We start from the raw sequence: 21,034 nt of genomic DNA on the forward strand, positions 1-21,034 counted from the left end.
ATTCTAGGTAGCTGTGGGAGTCGGTGGGCTTGAAATGAATATCGGTTTCTAGGTGGTTGCCCGATATTGAGACAGAGAGGTCCAGGAAGGGGAGAGAGGTGTTAGAGATGGTCCAGGTAAACTTAAGGTTGGGCTTTGGTCTGAGATGCTTTACACATTTCCAATGCATTCAGTCTAGTTTTACCGATTGGCTGATACATGTCTTCAGATTGTTTGCTGGTATAAATACAGGAGGCCCTTACTGGTGCACAGAGCACATAGAATTTGGTCAGTGATGGAAGAGGTGCTGTTCTGGGAATTTTTTTGAAAAAAGAGGGTTCTGAGAGAGAGTGGACAGCTTGAGTCACTACAGAGCATGATGGAGGCTGAGTGTTCTGGATTGTGTGTTCCATATGGGGCCACCTCGCTGGCAGAGCATTCCGGAATGAAAACGGGATGACCATCTGAAGACTAGGAAGAGGCAGGAAATGTATGAGTCTTTGGGAAGAGTACCTCTCAAACCCATCTGCATTGGACACTGTTGGGAGTGATAACAGCGTGAGGGAGCCTAGTCCACACTGTGGCATGAATGACCAAGGTACTGTATGGGGGAGAGCATTCTTTACTCCTTAAAGAGTAGAACTTCTGCTATGATTGTTAAGGCTGATCTTAAAGAATTGAGACTTGTATGGAAAGGTCAGTATCAGCTTGGGTAAAAGCATTGGGTTTAGAACAGCAGATTAGTTATGTTAAATCAATAATGAGGAGGGAGGAGCTAAATGGACAAGTATTGTACCTTCTATAATTGCACGGGAAAGTGCCATGGGGTGAGGGGAGGTGTTCGGAATGGGGGAGGAGTGGACCAGGGTGTCCAAGAGGGAACTGTTCATGTGGAATGCTGACAACGGAGGTTAGGGGGCATGTGTCTGGTGGTGGTGTCCTGCTGGAGGTGGCAGAAATAGCAGCTTACAATCGTTTGGATCCTTTTGGTGGAAAGTGAGGACCTGGGGACCCTGTTGTTGTGGGAGGAAAGATAAATGGTGAGGGCAGAAGTGCGAGAAACTGGATTTGGCTAAGAACCCAGGCAACCGTAGTGGAGGAGAATCCTTGGTTGAGGAAAAAGAAGTCACCTTGCAGAAGGTGGTATATTTGGAACAGATACAATGCAAACGGAGAAACTGGGAGAATGAAATGAAGTCTTTACAGGAAGCAGTGTGTGAGGATGTATAGTCGAGGTAACTGTGGGAGTCAATGAGTTTATAGTGTATGTTGGTGGCTGGTCCCTCCTGAGAAATGGAAATAGATGTCAACGAAGGGAAGGAAGGAATCCGAGATGGACCAGGTGAAGGTGAGAGCAGGTTGGAAATAAAAATAAACATTGACAAACTTTTCAATTCCAAACAAGAGAGGAAAGCAGCACCGATGATGTTGTTGATGTATCAGAGAAAGAATTGTGAGGAACTGAGTGGGATTGGAATAAGGAGCTTACCCTACAAAGAGATGCACATAACTATAGGAACTCATGGCTAAAGCTTTGTGGATCTGGAGAAAGTGAGAGGATTAATGGAGAAGTTGTTCAAACTGAGAACAAACTCAGTCAGGTGAAGGAGGGTGGAGGTGAATGGAGATGTTCAGGCCATTTTTTTTTTAGGAAGAAGTGGAGAGTCCAAAGATCATCCAACTTGCATTTCTTCATGTCTAAAAGGAAAAGAGAAGGTTTCTTGTTGGAACATCGATTGAGCCAGAGGATGAAGTGGAGCTGGGGTGCAGGGCAGCTCTGAGCCAGAGTGAGGCAGTGCTGATGGAGGGAGCGAGAGGTCAATAGTGTGCATATGGTGATGCACATCTTAACATAAGCTTCCAGTTACATATCTGTCACATCACTTAGACCACAGATTTCTAACTCTGTAACATTACCCAATTTTCCTCTGCCTTAGCTCATCTGTTGGAACCTTTGTCCTTGCCTTTGTTGCCTCTAGACTTAACAATCCTGTATTCCTGACTCACCTTCCGTTTTATCCTCCATAAACTCCCTGGTGTCCATTCCTTACACACACCAGGTCTCCTGTGCTCACAGAGTGAGAGTGAGAGTGAGAGTGAGAGTGAGAGTGAGAGAAAATATATTAGACAATAAAGACATTAAAGCATGATTTTAACTAAGCAGATGAACAGCCAGCCTAATTTTACAGCCAACCTAATTTTACTCTCTATTGATTTCAAATACCTCTTTCAAAATTCCCAATTTGTGAATAGAAAAGCCGTGCGTAATGAACACTTGTTACAAGATTTTCATGAGAGTTAATTAGCTCTCTTTTTTGCTGTGTTCTTGCAAAGCCTGGAAAACCTGTTCATACTGTGTTAAACTTAAAATTGCGTTGAAGTGTCAATCCAGTTGAGCAACTGCAATACTTTAATAGGCAAGTTGTGTGTAAGTTGTCTAATGCTTTCATGCTGTATGCCAAAGTCAGTGGCTTGGAGCCAGTATCTTGATATGCTCTCATTTTTGCTGGATTTAATTCCTCATCTGCAGACAAACCCACATACTCCTAGAGATTTAAAATTCACAGGAACCTCTTGAACCTGTTTTCTGTACTATGGCTACAACAGAATGCCTGTTGGTAGTTTTAATATTTTACGTCATTTAAATGTCATTAAAAGCTTTTTAAATGAAGTAAAATCCATGGGATGTTGATATAAATTTCATCAGCATCACTTGACAAATACTCTGAGATTGCACAATCAAATATTGTTATTGTATTATTATTTCTTAATTGATAAATTCGCATGAAGCTATGAACGTATAATGAAAGAACAAGAGTAGGCCACTTGGCCCTTCAGTAAAATCATAAATGATCTGATTTTAACCTCAACTCTACTTTCCTGCATATCCCCACTAATCTTTCATCCCTTTGGTAATCAAGGATCTATCAAATTCCGCCTTTAAATTATTTAAAGATTCTGCATCCACTGACTTTTGAGGAAGGCAATTCCAAAGACACTGAATCCCTCTGACAGAATCATCTCTTTTTAAAATGGTCAACCTCTTATTTTTAAATTGTGAACCCCTGGTTCCAGATTCTCCCACAGGCTACCATACCTTCACCTCTTTCATCCAAATCATTCATATAAATTTGCAATGAGTTGAGGCCCCAGCACCCACCCCTGTGTCACACCACTCGTGACATCCTGAATAGGACCCATTTATTCATGCTGTCTGCTGCCTGTTAGCCAGCCAGTTATCTCCATGTCGTCATGTTACTCCCAACACCATGAGCTTTTAATTTCTGCACTAATCTTTGATGTGGCACCTTATCAGAATTCAGAAGCTGTTCCCCTCATTACACAGATATATATGGCAATCTACACCTGACCAATACAGAGGATTCATTCCCTAATGGTACTGGAATAACTGACTTCAGTGAGGGATGTGGAGAATGTGCAATTTGTTACGTCAAAAATGTATTGCTCCCCGTACCAACGTTGAATTAAGTGTGAGGAAGTGCACAAGTAACTTATCATTTAAGGGACAGTGGGACAAAGATAAAAGGGCAATAAAGATATGATAAAAAAGGATCTGAAGTAATTTTTTTTGGAGCGCAATGCAGAGACATTTGTCACAATGCATAATCGAGATTTTTTTGACATAGATGCAGTTAAGTGCATTTTTCATACGAATGTATTGAAATGGTTATTAGGCTGACCTCAAGGGAAATGTGTTGCTTGAAACCAATTTGCTATGGTCAAATTTATATTCATAATTATGCATAGTTTCAATGCTATTTTGGACACGTGCAGGGAGCACGTTAGTAGTAGGATTCAAAGTTGTATGTACTTATAATTTGATGGGATCTAGAGTCAACAGATGAAACATAAGATTCTTACAGTCTTGGAGGTCTCAGAGGGTGCTTAACCCTGTTCTAGCCTTTATTAAAGCTGAGTGGGGTGGGGATTAAAATGTGACAGAAATGAAAGAAAGCCTTTTAACTTGTTTTAGATAAATAATATTATGTACATGATAGAACTGCCTTTGTGTAATTTAACTTAAAGAAGCTGACTCTAGTTATCACTTTATTAGCTAAAGCTAGTCACTGCTTGGAGTAGTTGGAAGGGGAAAGCAACAGGACACTGTTTGTAAAAATCCGTCAGAATATTGAAGTGCTCATTGCTGTAGCTGGCTACTTTATATAGATTAGTTAGATGAATGCATTTGGCATGTTGCCATATTCGAACAAGGAAATCAATGTGTAATCATGGTACAGCATATTCTGATAATTTTTTTTCTTCTGAAATGGCAATGAGGGGTAAAGGGTGAAATGTGTCATAGAAACTCCATAGCAAGCTTCTCATTATACTAAACTTAACAGCCTACCTATTACCATCTGTTATGGCCAGTACTCCCCCGGTTTATAGTGCCTTCTTTCTCCTGCTTTTGCCTACAACTATTCACCGAAAATTTATTTCATAGCAAGCATTTTCTGATGCCTAGTTCTAAGATGATTGAACTGTGTTGTGTTTTGGCCTGATGCTGTTGCTATTTATTTGATGGTCTACTGCAGACTTTGCTTTATAGTAACCTGTGTTCTTTCTGATGTTAGTTATGCCATTTTATCATTTCAAACTATGTTGATATTTCTGTGTTCATATTGGCTGTGCAGGTATCTTCTGTTTAAAACATGTTTAAAAAGCATGTTTTCGGTTGAGCAAGGGTAAAGATGCTCCTCAATAACCCAGCTGCTGTTTTGGTTTTAGTATCATCATCTTGAATATTTTGTTTTAAAAACTGACACTCAGTGCCTCCCTCCTGCTTCCCACATCTCTCTTTGCCTCTCATTCCCTCATGCCTTCATAATCGCTGCTGCCCTCTCAAACTCCCCCAGTTCCTCCCTCCCACTCACAGGTTGCTTTGCTGTCATTGCCCAGGAGAGTTGGTAGCAAGAAAGTGAAAGTGAGCAATGAATGGAAGTTGTGAGCAGGTGAATCAGCTCAGTGGGAGGGTTAAAAAGGGAAGTGGTGAGTGGGGGTGCCAGGGAAACAAGGAAGGCGGGTATCAGAAGATAACGCAGGAGCAGGAGAAATAGTAAATTTGGACAGTCCAGAGAGGTGGTGAGCTGGAGGCGGGAATTTGTGGAGCAGGAAATTAGTTGAAAGCGTTAGTCCTATCTGTTGAGAGTTAATGAGTTATTAAAGTTAGTATAATGATTTTTGGGATAGTCAGATTCAAAGAAATCAATAGGTTTTCAATTTGAAATTACGGAATAGTTAAGATAACTCAAGCTTTTATCAGGTTTTCTTGTGTAAATCAGATTTTTGTTCATCACTGTTTTGGTTAGGACATTTTCTCTTTCGGAATGCATTGAGAGTACTAAACAAGGGATAATTCCTATAGTTTTAAAGATGTAGACCAAAAGACCATAAGATCTAGGAGTGGAAATAAGCCATTTGGCCCACTGGGTCCGCTCAGCCATTCGATCATGGCTGATATATTTCTCAATCCCATTCTCCTATCTTCTTCCCATAACCCATGAATGCCTTACTAATCAAGAACCTATTTATCTTTGTCTCATGTATACTCAATGACTTGGCTCTACAGCCTTCTGTAGTAATGAGTTCCACAGATTCACCACTCTGGCTGAAGAAATTCCTCCTCATCTCTGTTCTAAAGGGCCATTCCTTCACTCTAAGGTTGTACCCTCAGGCCCTGGTCTGTCATACTAGTGGAAACCTCTTCTCCATGTCCACTGCAGCTTGGCCTTTCAGTATTCTGTAAGTTTCGATCAGATTTCCTCTCATTCTTCTAATCTCCATCGGGTACAAACCAGGGTCCTCAATTTGCTTCTCAAATGACAAGCTCCTCATCCCTGGGATCACTCTCATAAACCTTTTCTTTACTCCCTCTAATACCAGCACATCCTTTGTTAGACACAGAGTCCAAAACTGCTCACAATATTCCAATTGCTGTCTGACCCAAAGCCTTATACAGCCTCGGCAGTACATTCCTACTCGTAATCTAGCTCTCTTGAAATGAATCCTAACATTGCATTTGCCTTCCTAATTGCCAACTGAACCTGCATGTTAACCTTAGGAGCCCTAGTTTAGGATTCTTTCAAGTCCCTTTGTGCTTCAGAATTCTGAAGCCTTTCTGCATTTAGAAAATAGACTATCCCTCTATTCTTTCTACCAACCTCACACTTCCCCACATTGTATTCCATATGCCACTTCTTTGTCCACTCTCCTAGCCTGTCCGTTGCCCTTCTGCAGTCTCCCAACTTCCTCAACACTGTCCCTCCACCTATCTTTGTGTCATCTGCAAACTTAGCAACAACGCCCTCGGTTCCTTTGTCCAGATTGTTAATGTATAGCGTGAACAGTTGTGGTCCCAACACTGACCCCTGTGGAACTCCACAAGTTACCGACTGCCATCCTGAGAAGGATCTCTTTGTCCTCACTTGCCTTCTGCCTGTCAGCCAATCCTCTATCAATGCCAGTGCCTTGATCCTAACACCAGGGACTCTTGTCTTGTTTTGCAGTCATCTGTGTGGCAACTTGTCAAAGGCTTCAGGAAATCCAAATAGACCACATCCATTGGCTCTCTTTTGTCTAACTTGCTCATTACCTCACCAAAGAATTCTAACAGTTTTGCCAGGCATGACCTCCACTTGACAGGGATACTTTTTGGCTTTTTTTGAGGCTACCTTTTGGATTTCTGGGTCGCCTTCTTGATTCTCACTAACTCTTTTATTTGGTAATACCACGCATTACTTTCTGTATTTATGTTGACATATGGAGGTATATGGACACTCAAACAGAACTAGAGGATATTTTTAATATCCTCAATAATGATCACCTCTCCATTAAACTTGAATCCACCATATACAGGAGAAACATTAATTTCTTAAATACTGCAGTATTTAAATTGACACATCAAACAGGCATAAGCCAACAACAAAAGATTTTTTCAAAATAACATTCTTACTTATGCACTCACAAAACTATCACTATACAAGCTATCTGCTACAGACTAGTGAGGTCATAGCTAATGCTGTTTCATTGTTTATGCAGAAAGCTAAAAGATTTTTTTACAAAGCAGTCAATACACCTGTTATTACATTAAGAAAAAGGGATTGTATCAAAAAGATTTCTCAGGCATGATCTTGGGTCTAATTTTTTGACTGAGCTAGTCCAACTACTTTTGAAATGGTTTAATATCAAGACCATCATAATCTAACAAATAAACATTATTATATTCCAGCTGATGCTACTACTCGACAAGTCAGATTCTAGAATGAAATCTAGCTTGATAGATCATGTATTTTATTTAACATGGTGGTCATTCACTGTAACATTAGCACACAAGGCTGAAGAGTTTCAGTAACGATAAAACAGAAATTTACTACGTAAAAGGCAAAATCATAATATTAAACAAACCAAGCTGTCTAAGTGTAGAACAGAATTTAGATCAATCTTATAAATCACAGAAAAATTAAGTCTTCACCTTACTTCCTAACCCATCACTTTACAGAGTTACAAATACAGACAGGTTATTCCTCTATCTCAAATCTTTAAGTTTGACTGAACAGATTCCTCTCAGGTCCCTCCTGTGAATTAGAGTCATAGAGTCGTAGAGGTATACAGCACAGAAAGAAACTCTTTGGTCCAACTTGTCTATGCTGACCTGATAACCTAAATTAATCTAGCCCTATTTGCCATCATTTGGCCCATATTCCTCTATATTCCTATTCATATATCCATCCAGATGCCGTTTAGTGTTGTAATTGTAGTCGCCTCCACCACTTCCTCTGGCAGCTCATTCCATATATGCACCGCCCTCTGTGTGAAAAAGTTGCCCCTTAGGTCCCTTGTAAATGTTTCCCATCTCACCTTAAACCTATGCCCTCTAGTTTTGGATTCCCCCACCCTGGGGAAAAGACCTTGTTTAGTTACCCTATCCAGGCCCCTCATGATTTTATAAACCTCTTTAAGCTCACCCCTCTGACGGTCTAGGGAAAATAGCCCCAGCCTATTCAGCCTCTCCCTATAGCTCAAATCCTCCAACTCTGGCAACATCCTCGTAAATCTTTTCTGAGCCCTTTCAAGTTTCACAACATCCTCCCTATAGCAGGGAGACCAGAACAATTGGAGAATGAATCAGAAATTCAAAATTCAAACACGCATCCTCTGGCAATCATATTGGCTAATATCAATGTGCTTAAAACACTGCATAATATTTTATCTTCCAGTGATTTACAAAGGCTATTACAGACTCCTAAATTAATTTGTGTAAATGGGCCAGGCAAAACATCTTTTGCTATTCATGGTGTTAATGGAGGGGATGCATTATCTATAAAAAGCATTTTTACAGACTCAATCCAAAGAAACGCGCTCAAGTGAGCAATGAGAGGAAATTCATGATGAACAGGAACACGAGAGTAGGTGGAGCTCACACATCATTATTGTGAGGAAATCATGTTACAAAGATCCTGTCTTGATTATTGCAAAGTCAACACAGTAACAAAAACTGATTCATTTCCTATTCCAACACTGAAGGATTGCATTGAATGAATTGAACATGCATGATTCATCATGAAAACTAACTTGTTGAAATAATATTGGCAAGTTCCATCGACTGATAGAGCTGATAAAGTTTGTTTGGTTAAAGATCGATTTTAGCTTAGAAAACCCAGGGATTGGGAGTTTTGATCCACTCAGAGACTAACTGGGATAAGAAGCACAACATAATTTCTCTCCTAGTTCACTTCAGGGAAGAATTTACCTTCGTGGAAAGGTAGCTTGCGCAAGTTCCACAACAGGAGTAATTGGTTAGAAATCTGGACTGAGAAAGACTGAGAAAGTCTAAGTTTTCATTTTGAGAGTATTTACGTAAAAAGATTTCTCAATTCACAAAGACTGTGACTGCCAAAGTGTTAAAGGGCTTGGATGGAGAGGAATTGAATGTGTGTACAAGAAAATTTTCTGATTCAGCACGTGAATGTGCCTACTAGGGAAGGTGCAAAACCTGACTTACTCTTAGGCAAAAAATGCAGGCAGGAGACCGAGGTGTCAGTCAGGGAGCACTGTGGGGCCAGTGACCATAATTCTATTAGTTTTAAAATAGTGATGGAAAAGGGTAGACTGGATCTAAAAGTTAAACTTCAAAATTGCAGGAAGGCAAATTTTGACAGTATTAGGCAAGAACTTTCAAAAGGTGTTTGGAGGCTGATGTTCGCAGGTAAGGGGATGGCTGGAAAATGGTAAGCCTTCAAAAATGAGATAACGAGAGTCAAGAGACAGATTGTACCTGTAGGAAATGCTGGATGACTAGAGAAATTGAATTTTTGGCCAACAACAAGAAGGAAGCAAAGGTCAGGTATAGACTGCAGAAATTGATTGATTCCCAGAGAATAAAATTGCGGGTAACATAAAAACTGACTGTATAAGTTTATATAGATATGTGAAAAGAAGAAGATAAGTGATGACAAATGTTAATCCCTTTCAATCAGAAATGGGGGAAATTGTAAGGGCAAGGGACAGAGGAAAAGGTAGAAGAATTAAACATAAATTTTGGTCTGTCTTCACAAATAGCCTCCCAGAAATGTTATGGAGTGAAGGGTCTAGTGAGAGGGTGGAACTGAGGAAAATCAGTTCACTTTTTAAAAAAAGTTGGTTTTGGGGCAGTTAATGGGGTTAAAGACTGACAAATCATCAGGACCTGATACTGACCACACTGGAGTATAAAAAAGAAGTGACCTTGGAAATAATGGTAATCATCTTCCAAAATTCTGTAGCCGCTGGAGCAGTTGGAGTGTGACAGATGGAACCCCACTATTTAAAAAGGGATGGAGACAAAACAGAATTATAGACCAGTTAACCTAAAATCAGTAATGGGAAAATGCAAGATTCTGTGATTTTAAAAAAAAGGTTATAGCCAGGCTGCTGACCAAGCTGGCTGGTTACAGTTCAGACATTTCGTCACCATGCTAGGTAACATCATCATTGCAGCCTCTGATGAAGCTTCATTGGAGACTGCACTATTGATATTACCTAGCATGGTGACAAAACATCTGAATTATAACCAGCCAGCTCGGCGAGCAAGTCAACATTTCACCCACAACCCAAGCTACAAATCTTCGCAAGAACTTTACATGGTCATAGCCAATTTGGCAAGCATTAAATGTATTAGGTCTATGTCAGTATGGAGTTTTTGAGGATGCGAGTAGCAGAGGATGGCATTGTGGCTCAGTGGTTAGCACTGCTGCCTCACAGCACCAGGGTCCCGGGTTCGATTCCAACCTCAGGCAATTGTCTGTGTGGAGTTTGCACGTTCTTCCCCTGTCTGTGTGGGTTTCCTCCTGGGTGCTCTGGTTTCTTCCCACAGTCCAAAGATGTGCAGGCTTGGTGGACTGGCCGTGCTAAATTGCCCGTAGTGTTCATGGGTGTGTTATAGGGTGATTCTATGATTCTAATAGAGAAGGCTGAACTAGTGGATAGGGTGTACTTGCATTTCAAGTAGGCTTTTGCTAAGGGTCTCATGGAGAAATTTAAATGCATTGGATTAGAGTATAATATATTGACATGGATTAAGAATTCGTTGTCAGACTGGAAACAGACAATGAGAATAAGTGGTTCTTTTTCTGGATGGCTTGTGTCCCATTTATTCATGATGTTTATCAAGAGCATGGAGGACAGTACCAAATAAAATATTTCCAAATTGGCCGATGACATAAAACGAGGTGGCTTTGTGAGTTGTGTAAAGGGTTCAGGACAATGTAGACAATTTGAGTGAGCGTGTAAGCACATGGCAGATGCAGTAATAATGCAAATAAAAGTGAAGTTACATAATTCAGTCTGGAAAAAAAACAGGCAGAGTATTGCTAAAATCATGACATTTTGAAAAACGTGTTTGGAAAAGGGATTTAGATGACCTTGTGCATGAGTCACTGAAATTAGACAGGCAGCTATAGGAAGCAATTAAGAAAGCAAGTGGTAGTACATTGTAGTACTGCTGGGCTTTAGTGGGACCACACCAAGAGCATTGTGTGCAGGTTTGGCCTCTCTATCTAAGAAAGGACCTAGTGACGCAGAGGTTCACTGGGCTGATTCTGGGAATGGCAAAACTGTCCCATGAGGAGAGGTTGGTTCGACTGGATCTGTATTCACTAGAGTTAAGAAGTATCTGAAGAAATTTGATTCGAATGTATGAAATTCTAACAGGGTTGGAAAGACTTGAAGCAGGGAGGATGTTTCCCCTGGTGGGGGGAAATCTAGAACCAAGGAATACAGTCTCGAGATAAGGGATAGACTGTCCAGGACTGAGATGAGGAAACATTTCTTCACTTAGAGGTTGGATATTGTTTGTGGAATTCTCTACCACAGAAGGCTGGGAAGACTGGATCCATTCGCGCATTCAGTAAAGAGGTTGACATATTTTTACATATTAAGAGCATCAGGGATTATAGAGAGAAAGCACGAATATGATGATGAAACATAAGAACAGCCACCATCATATTGAACAATGGTCCAAGTTCGATGGGCTGAATAGTCTACTTCTGTTCCTGTGTTCCCAAAATCCAATGAGACAATGCTTTTCTCCTGATGAACACTGTCAATGTTTGTACCAGTTTTGGTACTTCCCATTGGTGGCTTCCACTGTATGTCACAACCTTTTAACTCTGGTTGGTCAACTCCACGTGCTAAAAGGGGGAGAGCTTGATTGACCAAGATAGCTGTTGATCACGGGTGGCGTAGGTACCTGGTTTGCCAATCATTGAACAGACTATCATTGAACAGAGCTCACTGATTGACTGAAGCAGCAGTCAGTCGTCAAAAGGAGCAATGTGATTGGGTGGAGAGGTAGTCTAGAATTATGTAAAGGAACCTGAATGGTTGAGGTGACTGGTAGTGACTAGATGGAGCTACATGATTGGCTGAATGGGCTGTCAGTACAGGGCAGAGCTCACTCATTGGATAGGCCGCCCTTGGACTTCTTGAAGTATTTTTTCATTAATTGAATAACTGATGTGACTGAGTATCTCACCACACACTGAATCTGCTTTCAGAACTAGGACTGATTCACGCCTAATATTCGTGCACCAACTTAAATTCCTCAACCTCCAACCAATTTTCCTATATACATATTCAAAATCATTGCACTCCCAGGGATTTATTCTTGTTATAATATATGAATTCTACAACATATACCAACACAGAACTATGAAATTGCCAGGTACCATGTAAAGAGTAAAATCACAGACTTCCTTCTGCACTCCATCTCTGGGTCACTGGGACTCACTGCCGTTCTCAGAGCCCTCAGTCCTTTGCGGACATGACTGGCCACTTGCTCGCGACCATTCTTTAGTTTTAAATGGGAAAATCTGCCCTTTCTATCTCTTGTGTGATGCCTTCACTGTGTATGATGCTCAACACACACTTCCAGTTATTAACTCTTTCAAATCCATATATGACATTGTCTTCCATTTTGATTCTTTCTTTTGCCGATTTAATCCGTATTTAGTTTTCATATATTTGTTTAATTCAGACAAAGCTGTTCTTTGTTCTGTGATCTCTTCTGTTCTTAGACGTATTCTGGACCATTGCTTTGCTTCTTTACAACAGCGATTGCCCAATCCCTTTGCCTTTTGGTCTGTGACTGTCCCTGGCCTTCCATTTTGTTCTGTGTTACCCTCCCCAGCTTTTCAACAGCATAAAACCCATCGTGTTTCGACTTTTGTTCAGTTCTGTAGAAGAGTCATATCGGACTCAAAATGTTAACTTCTCTCTCCACAGATGCCGCCAGACTTGCTGAATTTCTTCTGCACTTTGTTTTTATTTTCTGAAGAAGAGTCACATTGGACTTAACAGTAAACCTATTTCTCCCTTCACAGATGCTGCCAAACATTTGGCACTGAGTGTACCAAGGTTTTTAGGGGTCTTGGCTTCACCTTTAAGTATTCCAGCACTATTCTATGCATGCATGTCTTCTATTCTTCCTTCCTATATACTGTCCTTTACACTTCAATTAAATTTCATCTGTCATTAATCTTCTCATGGATGTAGTTTATGGAATCATTCTGTAATTTCTAGCTTGGTATCATCTGCAAACCTGAATATTGTGCATGGAGTTTCTGAATCCAAGTTATGTGTCTGTTGCTGGCCCCACCAATGAGCTGTGAAACATGCCATTCAGTAATTACCCACACTTCTTCTCTTAAATTTTAACAAGGCTTCATTTCCAGTCATATAGGGAGTTTGTTATGCGTTTAATCACCATGGTTTTGACATTTCAGTATTGGTCATTTGAAAGTGATAAGCTTAGCATTCAGTTGATAAGTAAAGGTTGCTTTCACAATTCAAGACACCACAGATTAGATAACTGCTGGATAATTATGATCAGACATCCATTACTTTGTAGTTCTTTTGCACAAGTGAGTGTTGATGCTACTACATCAGTGACTGAGTTTGGAGACAGGTTGCAACTTATAACAGGATTTAAAGCAAGCATTGTTCTGTTCTCCTATTCTGTGGAAGGATCACTCGACCCGAAATGTTAACTCTGATTTGTCTCTACATATACTGCTAGACCTGCTGAGTTTTTTCAGCAATTTCCATTTTTGTTTCTGATTTCCAGCATCTGTAGTTATTTTGATTATTTTTTAAAGCAAGCATCTTATTTTTACAAAAAGAGTCCTTTTAATTAGCAGGCAGTAAACACAATTTATTTAAACAGCACATGACGGCCAACAAGCTTTTTAACTCAATGGAGTTTATTTAAATAGTGTATGATCTACAGCAAACTGAACTCCCATTTGAAACAAGAACAAAGTCTCCTAGTAAAAGAACTACGGTATTTCTTGAGCAAAATGGAATGAGTGGAATTATACAAATTGCGTGCATGAAATCAATTAGATACAATAGCGTTTGATGGGAGGAGAGTATGGATGTGGGTGTTCTCCTTTTGTTGGGATTAATGGGTCCTGATATATGTGGGCTGGCGAAGAGAATGTGGCTGCACTGTTGCATGGTCGCGGAGATTGCAACGGCAGAGTCTCGGCACCGTTATTTAAAGAAAAGTTTAAATTTTTGTTTTTAAATTAGAAGTAGTTTGATTTAAACTCCAGAGGTTCAATGACAGTTATTTTAATTCTGTTACTTAGCTGGCAGTTGAGTAGATTTGGTATGTGGGAGAGCCAGCTTTAGAAAGTTGCAATTGGGACCAGCAGCAATTAGAAAATGTAGGAGCACAGTGGGAGGAAGGGGCCAGCAAATTGCGGAGGTTGAAGCACTGGTTGCCAGGCACAGGAGGGTTTCAGACTATCGGTTGGGAGGGAGGGAAGGAGGGATTTCTTTGAGGGAGAACTTGGTTTTAGGTTCGGAGTGAGTGAGGATGCCAGACCACAGGTCAGACAGTTGATTGTAGCGGAAGAGTCACTTGAGTGTCCAGGGAAAACATTTCTACTGCTCCCAGCCTGCATGCATGCTGGGAAGCTTTTATCTGTTTGATGTGGCTATTGTCACTTTCTTTAAGTTATTTGTTTTTTCTGAGCCCTGGAAACATGGCTGATCAATGTTCAATTTAAATGGACCCAAAATCTGAGGAATGTAGGCTTGTTGCTTTATCACAGGCCTATTCTCTGAAGTGGGTTACTGGGATGCTCCCAAACCTGCCTCAGTTAAGATGGATGTAATGAGTGTATACATATATTTATAGCAGGTTGGAATTTCATGAATTTTATAAATGAATAACCCTTCAGTAACTACCAACAACTGTCTCCTGTGTAATGTGAGGAGGTGCTAGAATGCTCTTGTGGTGTCACTTCAGTTTCTAAAGGCTGCACCTGATTAAAGAATCAGGGAGGAGGCCCACTGGCTGCTTGGCCAATGACTGTTAAAAGGCTGGAGGTGGGATTTCTGCCCTTCTAGATCAGGATGACCCACATCAGAGACCTGCCAGTCAATAAGAGGCTGGAAGCTTGCCAGCACTTGGGGACAGTGCCACTGTATCAGGGTCGTGCCAAATTGGCATACTCTGGTGAGGGGGTTAGGGGGTACAAGGGTTTGGGACACCAATAGAAGAGGGGAACCGATGGCGCTGATATTTCTTTTTTTCCTTAATTCGTTAATGGGATGAGGGCATCGCTGACCAGGCAGCATTTTTTGCCCATCCCTACTTGCCCAGAGGGCAGTTTAAACTTAACCACACGGTTGTGGGTCTGGAGTCACATGTAGGCCAGACCAGGTAAGGATGACAGTTTCCCTCCCTAAAGGACATTAGTGAACCAGATGGGTTTTTCCGACAATCGACAATGGATTCATGGTCATCATTAGATTCTTAATTCCAGATATTGTATTGAATTCAAATTCCACCAGCTGCCGTGGCGGGATTCAAACCGGGTCTCAGGCATTATCTGGGTCTCTGGATTAATAGTCCAGTGATAATACCACTAGGCCATCGCCTCCCCACAAGGGAGGGGGATGGGGGTGCCCTCTGGGCTCAGGGGACCTTTTGGTATGAGTTTCTTCTGCCAAGAGGTAAATCCTGACAGTGGTTCAATTGGTCAACTTTGCAGGTGGACCATTCATTACTGCTCCATTTCTTGTATAAGAGACTTGGAGAAGTGTAAAATCCAGCCTACAACATTTTCTTTCACTTAAGCAGCAAGACTTTAAAGCCAATGTTGATGGTAGAATTGCTGTTATAATAAAATAACATACAGTTAGATATTTAGGTTCCATTTTGCCCTTTTCCTCTTCCAAATGTAAGACTATTAGTTGTAAGTGAGTATACATTTGGGTCAATAATAAAACTGTATATGCTATCAGGATGCATTTTATAAGAAAAGAAAATTAGAAATCCAAATGGGATACATTTAATTATTGATGAATACTTTAACTTTTTCTACAAAGTGCTGTATCATTAGTGCGTCTTCCTCATGGAACTTTGCTCAGCTTCCTGTATATGCATTATGAAGCTGAAGGTGTACTGTGTACTGACTCTGTCCATTGGTACAGGGAGAAGATTAAACACTGCCTGTGATAAACCGCTGAGTCTGATTATGTCATCATCTCCCTTTGTGTCCAAATAAAGCAAGCCTGCTTGACACGATTAAGAGAAAGAACCTATGATGATTTTCTCCTCCTTAATCCAGTGACACTAAGGTGAGCTGTGTTGACTCCATCATTGCCACAGCTTTGATCAGGTAACTCTGCACAGACTGGTAGTCAAACATATTGATTTCCTGATCTGAATGCTGTAGCTGCTCACTAAACAAAGTATTTCAAACAATGAGGAGTGTAAATATATTTACCATTTGTCTTAGCAGCTGTAATGATATTGCTCCAATAAAACTCAACTGTAGCAGAATTCCTACATTTTTATGTAAAAGTGATTCAAAGCCTTCAAAACCTAACTGTTAATTTCTTATGATGTTTATGGTGCATTGAGATTACAGAGCTGGGATTTTGTGTTTGCTGTAGGGAGTGGGTGACTGGCGCAGATGTGTAGTAGCAGCTGTTCACTGCCCAAATTGTGCATGCTCCATTGGAGATGCAGAGCTTTGTAACTCACCATGGATGCGGAATTGTGCACAACCACTGAAGTGTGTGAAATCTGTGTGCAGCCTGTACACTTGGAGAATTATTGCCTTCCCTCTACAGATCATTAGGAGTATCTGCAATGTGCACAGCACTCTGAAGAAAGATAAACATTTAAAAACTAAATTGCGATTGCAATAGAGTTGAATCACCAACTCATTTAAACAGAAGGACTGTGGTTAGATTTATGAGTGATGAACATTCAAAAAGACTATATTTTAAACAAAAATAAATGATCATTGGCTTGAATTGTTAGCTACAGGTTTGCGTGACAAATAGATGTAGGTAGACTTTAAAGTCCATGCAATTCATTTTAATGTTTCTTTGTGAAAAGATGGAGTCATCTTGACATATTCACAAAAAAAAGTAACATAATGCTTAACCTATGATGCCATATATGTTCTGTACTGACATCAGGAAGATAGTATTGCATGTGCCAATGGTATTTCCACTTTGTGCACAAAATGATGTTGACTGTGTTTGAAATGTTGTCAAATAACAGGCTCCTTGTTGTGGTATATATAGTATATATCCTTTGCTTGGCACTTGCCCAGAATTACAGAGATCAAGCTATACATTAGTGGGGATATGCAGTCTCTTTTGCTTACCTACATTCAAAATGGAGGCTGATACATATGCATATAAATAGTCAGCCAGCGATTCTTTATGCATAAGCTCCCTTGAGGTAATTTAAATTAAATCCAGCTGGAAACGCCAGAACTCTGTACACGTTCACATTTCAAAGAAACCCCTTGAATGGATCTTGTAGTATTATCAACTAAATCTATCAGTTTCTTCAAGCACACATCAATATCTGGCTTATCACAGGCAAGCGTGCAGGTAAGTAAACAAGAGAGCAAAATCTTTTTTTGTAAATGGATTATTATATGATTAGTGGTTTTATTGAATGCAGTCTTACTTTTGACTGGCATTAACTATAAAGGTCCAGTGTGAAATCAAAGTTGACAAATGTATTTCAATTCATTTTGTTTAGGTAGTCTCAAACCATGGCACAAGCAGTCCTTGAATGCAAAGTTTGATTCTAACTAGGCCCATGCTCTTTTAAAAAAAGCAGCAATGATACTTCATGTAAAAATCTGTACAAATAAGTAAAGGCTGCTCTTCAGTGGTTGTGGTGAAAGCACATTGTTCAACAGAATTGGACAGCATTTTCCTGTCTCTGCGTATGCCTGATTTGAGAGGACTTGATGTTGGGATATGGAAATATAGAAGGAAAAATAAATTCTGCTTCCCAGCACTGGCATTCCGCAATTTTTCGTGTGTGAGAGATTACCTCTATAGTACTGATTTATATGTTTGTGTGTAGTTATATAAGGAAGTGATTTATGGCAAGAGAGTATAGGCTGATGGAGCAATCACCGTTGAATCAACTTCCAATTCTCATGTGATGTCGCAAAAACTGTTTTGACGAAGACAGTTTTTTGACTGTCCGCCAGCAATATTTTCATCATCGACCTATTTTCAACATCCAACTACACAGGACAGCCAAAGGCTTGAGTATTTCATAATCAGGATGAGTAAAGACAATTAATTAATTTTTATTGTGGCAGCTTGAGGCAGTCAGAAACAATGTGACACATCTTGCAAAATTATTCCAGCAGATAAAAACATCATAGGTTCCCACAAATGTGATTTAAAGATTGTTTAGTTCCTTTACTAACTGTTTCACTTTCTTTGTTGGTCTACTGTAAAGGCTCATTGGCTTGAAATGAGTGCTTGCTCTATCAACTGATTGTGTTGCATAACATAAGAAAACCATAAAAGAAACAATAAATAATACCTTAAATATTTAAAATCATAGACAATAAATGATTTGAGGAAGCAAATAACATGAGCTCTGTGCTTTCTGGAGATATTGAGGCTCTGCAGAGTGTTGTTTAATTGGATACATGTAACCACCAAATACTGTTCTCACTTTTCAATGTAGCCAGTGTGTCATTGGGCATGTTGGAGGTGTAATAGAAAGAAAGTGATTGTTTCCTGTGCCTCTGATCTTTTTTTGCAGCCAAGGATAATTTGGGCTTTTAGAAAAGGGCTCCAATACTCACAAGGGTTAAATTTAAAGGTTTATTCATCCTGCCCCATTATAATTCCTTTTGTTGCAAGGTGTAGTGAGGATTATGAATGCTTTAAAAACTTCTACAGATTTACGTTTATAACAAAATTTAACAGTTCTTTTTAAAGACCACCCAATAATTTGTCAGGATGAGATTTTTGGTTACTACATGGGCCATTATTCTTGCCTTTCTGAGGAAGGTTGTTAACTTGTTTTTGTTAAACTGCAGGATTTGATATTGCGGTGGTTCTGATACTGGATTAGTAATGCAAAGTACTCACCTAAGGGTTTAACAGCATAAGTTCATAATCTTATCTGGCAACTGGAGACTTTAAATTCAGTTTAGAAAACCTAAGGGAAAACAGTAATCATGACAGGTTGTCATTAAATTGCCACTAATTCATCTAATATCAAATGACCTTTTCATTTGTTCATTTTGCAGGATGTGGGTATTGCAGTCAAGGCCAGAATTTATTGTCCCGATTTTGAGAAGCTAACCAACCATTTTGGAGGGCAGTTAAAGAAGCAAACACACTGCAGTGGGTCTGGAGTTACATATAGATCAGACCAGGTAAAGGCAGCAGATTTCCTTCCACCCATTGTTATAAAAGCCTTTCTGGTTCACTAAAGTGGTATGAGGAGGCTTATTATTATTATTTGAGAACATCAATTCAGAAGTGGACGAAAAATGAATTTCAGTTTTCAATTCTACGAAGGTCACTTTTTATTAAAGATCAGAAAGTTATTTCGAACTGTGAACAAAAGACAACAATTAAAAAAAAAGCATTTGACTTAAAGTAAGTTAAATGACTCAACTGAATTTCTGAGGAGTTATTTGCTGAATGTTTGTAACATTGAGTTTATGACCCACAAATACAAGGTCAGAGGCCAGAAATGCTGTAGCAAATAACTCACCACCTGAATCTTCAAAGCCTGCCCACCATCTAGAAGATACATTTTAGGTGTGATGGAATACTCGCCACTTGCCAAAATGAGTACAACTCTAACAACACTCAAGAAGATTAATACCATCTAATTCAAAGCCTACTTGATTGGCACCAGACCCACAAACATCCACTCACTCCAGCACCAACACTCAGTAGCAGCAGTAGGTACCAACTACAAGATGTATTGCAGAAATTCACCAAGACCTCTTACATAGCGCCTTCCAGACCCCCGATCACTAGCCTCAGTAAGGGCAAGGGCAGCATATACATGAGAACACCCTCACCTGCAAGTTCCCCTCCAAGCCACTCATCATCTGCCTTGGAATTATAGACAGGGGATTAACGGGGAATTTAAGGATAAACAATTTCACCCAGGCGATGATGGGTATCTGGAACCCACTACCTGAAAGGATAGTAGAGGTGGCAGCTATCACATTTAAAAAATATTTAGATGAACACTTGAAAGCGCACACAAGGCTACAGATGAAGTGCTGGGAAATGGGACTAGAGTACATAGGTGCGTGGCACAAACATGATGGACCAAAAGGCCTCTTTCTGTGCTTTAGTATTGTATGACCCTTTAATACTTTATTGAAATTCAGTGACTGTAAAGGAAACTGCTGGGAAGATAGTTAAAGCTTTGTTTTTGCTGTTTATGTTAAGATCTTTCTGAATTGTCATATATTGATTTTGCTTTTTTCCTTCTGTGTAATAAACTTGTGTTCTTTTGTTAAAAGAATATTGACAGTCATGAGCGAACTTGTTCAGTAACTGACCACCAGAGTAACCAAATTGCAAAAATAAATTTCTCAGTCTACCAAGCCAAATTTTACTCTGAGATTTGACTTATTCAGTATTACCATCAGCTGGAATAATAACAGGTTATCATTATTGATACTTGTATTTTATTCCAAATTTATTCATCAACTAAATTTAAAACTCTCTGCTGACATGGTGGGATTTGAAGTTACTCTTGGGATTATCAGTTTTGGTCTAAGGATTGTTCGTTCTGTAATATAATCACTAATCTCTCATTCCTGTAAAAGACATTGGACGCATTATTTATAGTACTTTGACATAATCTTGACCCGCCTAACTTGCATAAGTTGTATATTATGTTTCAGAGGTTTGATGTTCTGAACCAAAGATGCCGCTCATCAAGAGGATCATTGAACCTCGGCATCTGTGTCATGGGGCTTTACCAGAAGGTGTCACCAGTGAGTTGGAATGTGTGACAAACAGCACGTTAGCTGCCATTATAAAGCAGCTTGGCAGTCTCAGTACGTAACTAAGACTTCATATTTACTCCATTTTCTGTTATTTTTCTTGCAAGTTTAATCATTAAAAATGCATTTATCGTTGAAGTGTGTGTTAGATTGGGTTTGCACTCAATGTGCTGGAAATTACCCATTCCCTGATAGCTTGAAGGACTTCGCTTACATGGGTT

General features: G+C 39.8%; 1 protein-coding gene across 1 annotated transcript in view; it reads left to right on the forward strand.

Moving 5' to 3' along the window:
• Positions 1-21,034, forward strand: part of LOC109910391 (wiskott-Aldrich syndrome protein family member 3-like) — a 97,015-nt gene that overhangs the window by 28,122 nt on the left and 47,859 nt on the right. The window contains exons 3-4 of the mRNA XM_020513103.2: positions 19,083-19,211; positions 20,712-20,867. Of these exons, the coding sequence (XP_020368692.1) occupies positions 20,735-20,867 (133 nt within the window). The 5' untranslated portion in view covers positions 19,083-19,211; positions 20,712-20,734. The remainder of the gene's footprint in view (positions 1-19,082; positions 19,212-20,711; positions 20,868-21,034) is intronic.

Source organism: Rhincodon typus, chromosome 14 (genome assembly GCF_021869965.1).
Source record: "Rhincodon typus isolate 14 chromosome 14, sRhiTyp1.1, whole genome shotgun sequence".
Classification (NCBI taxonomy): Eukaryota; Metazoa; Chordata; class Chondrichthyes; order Orectolobiformes; family Rhincodontidae; genus Rhincodon; species Rhincodon typus.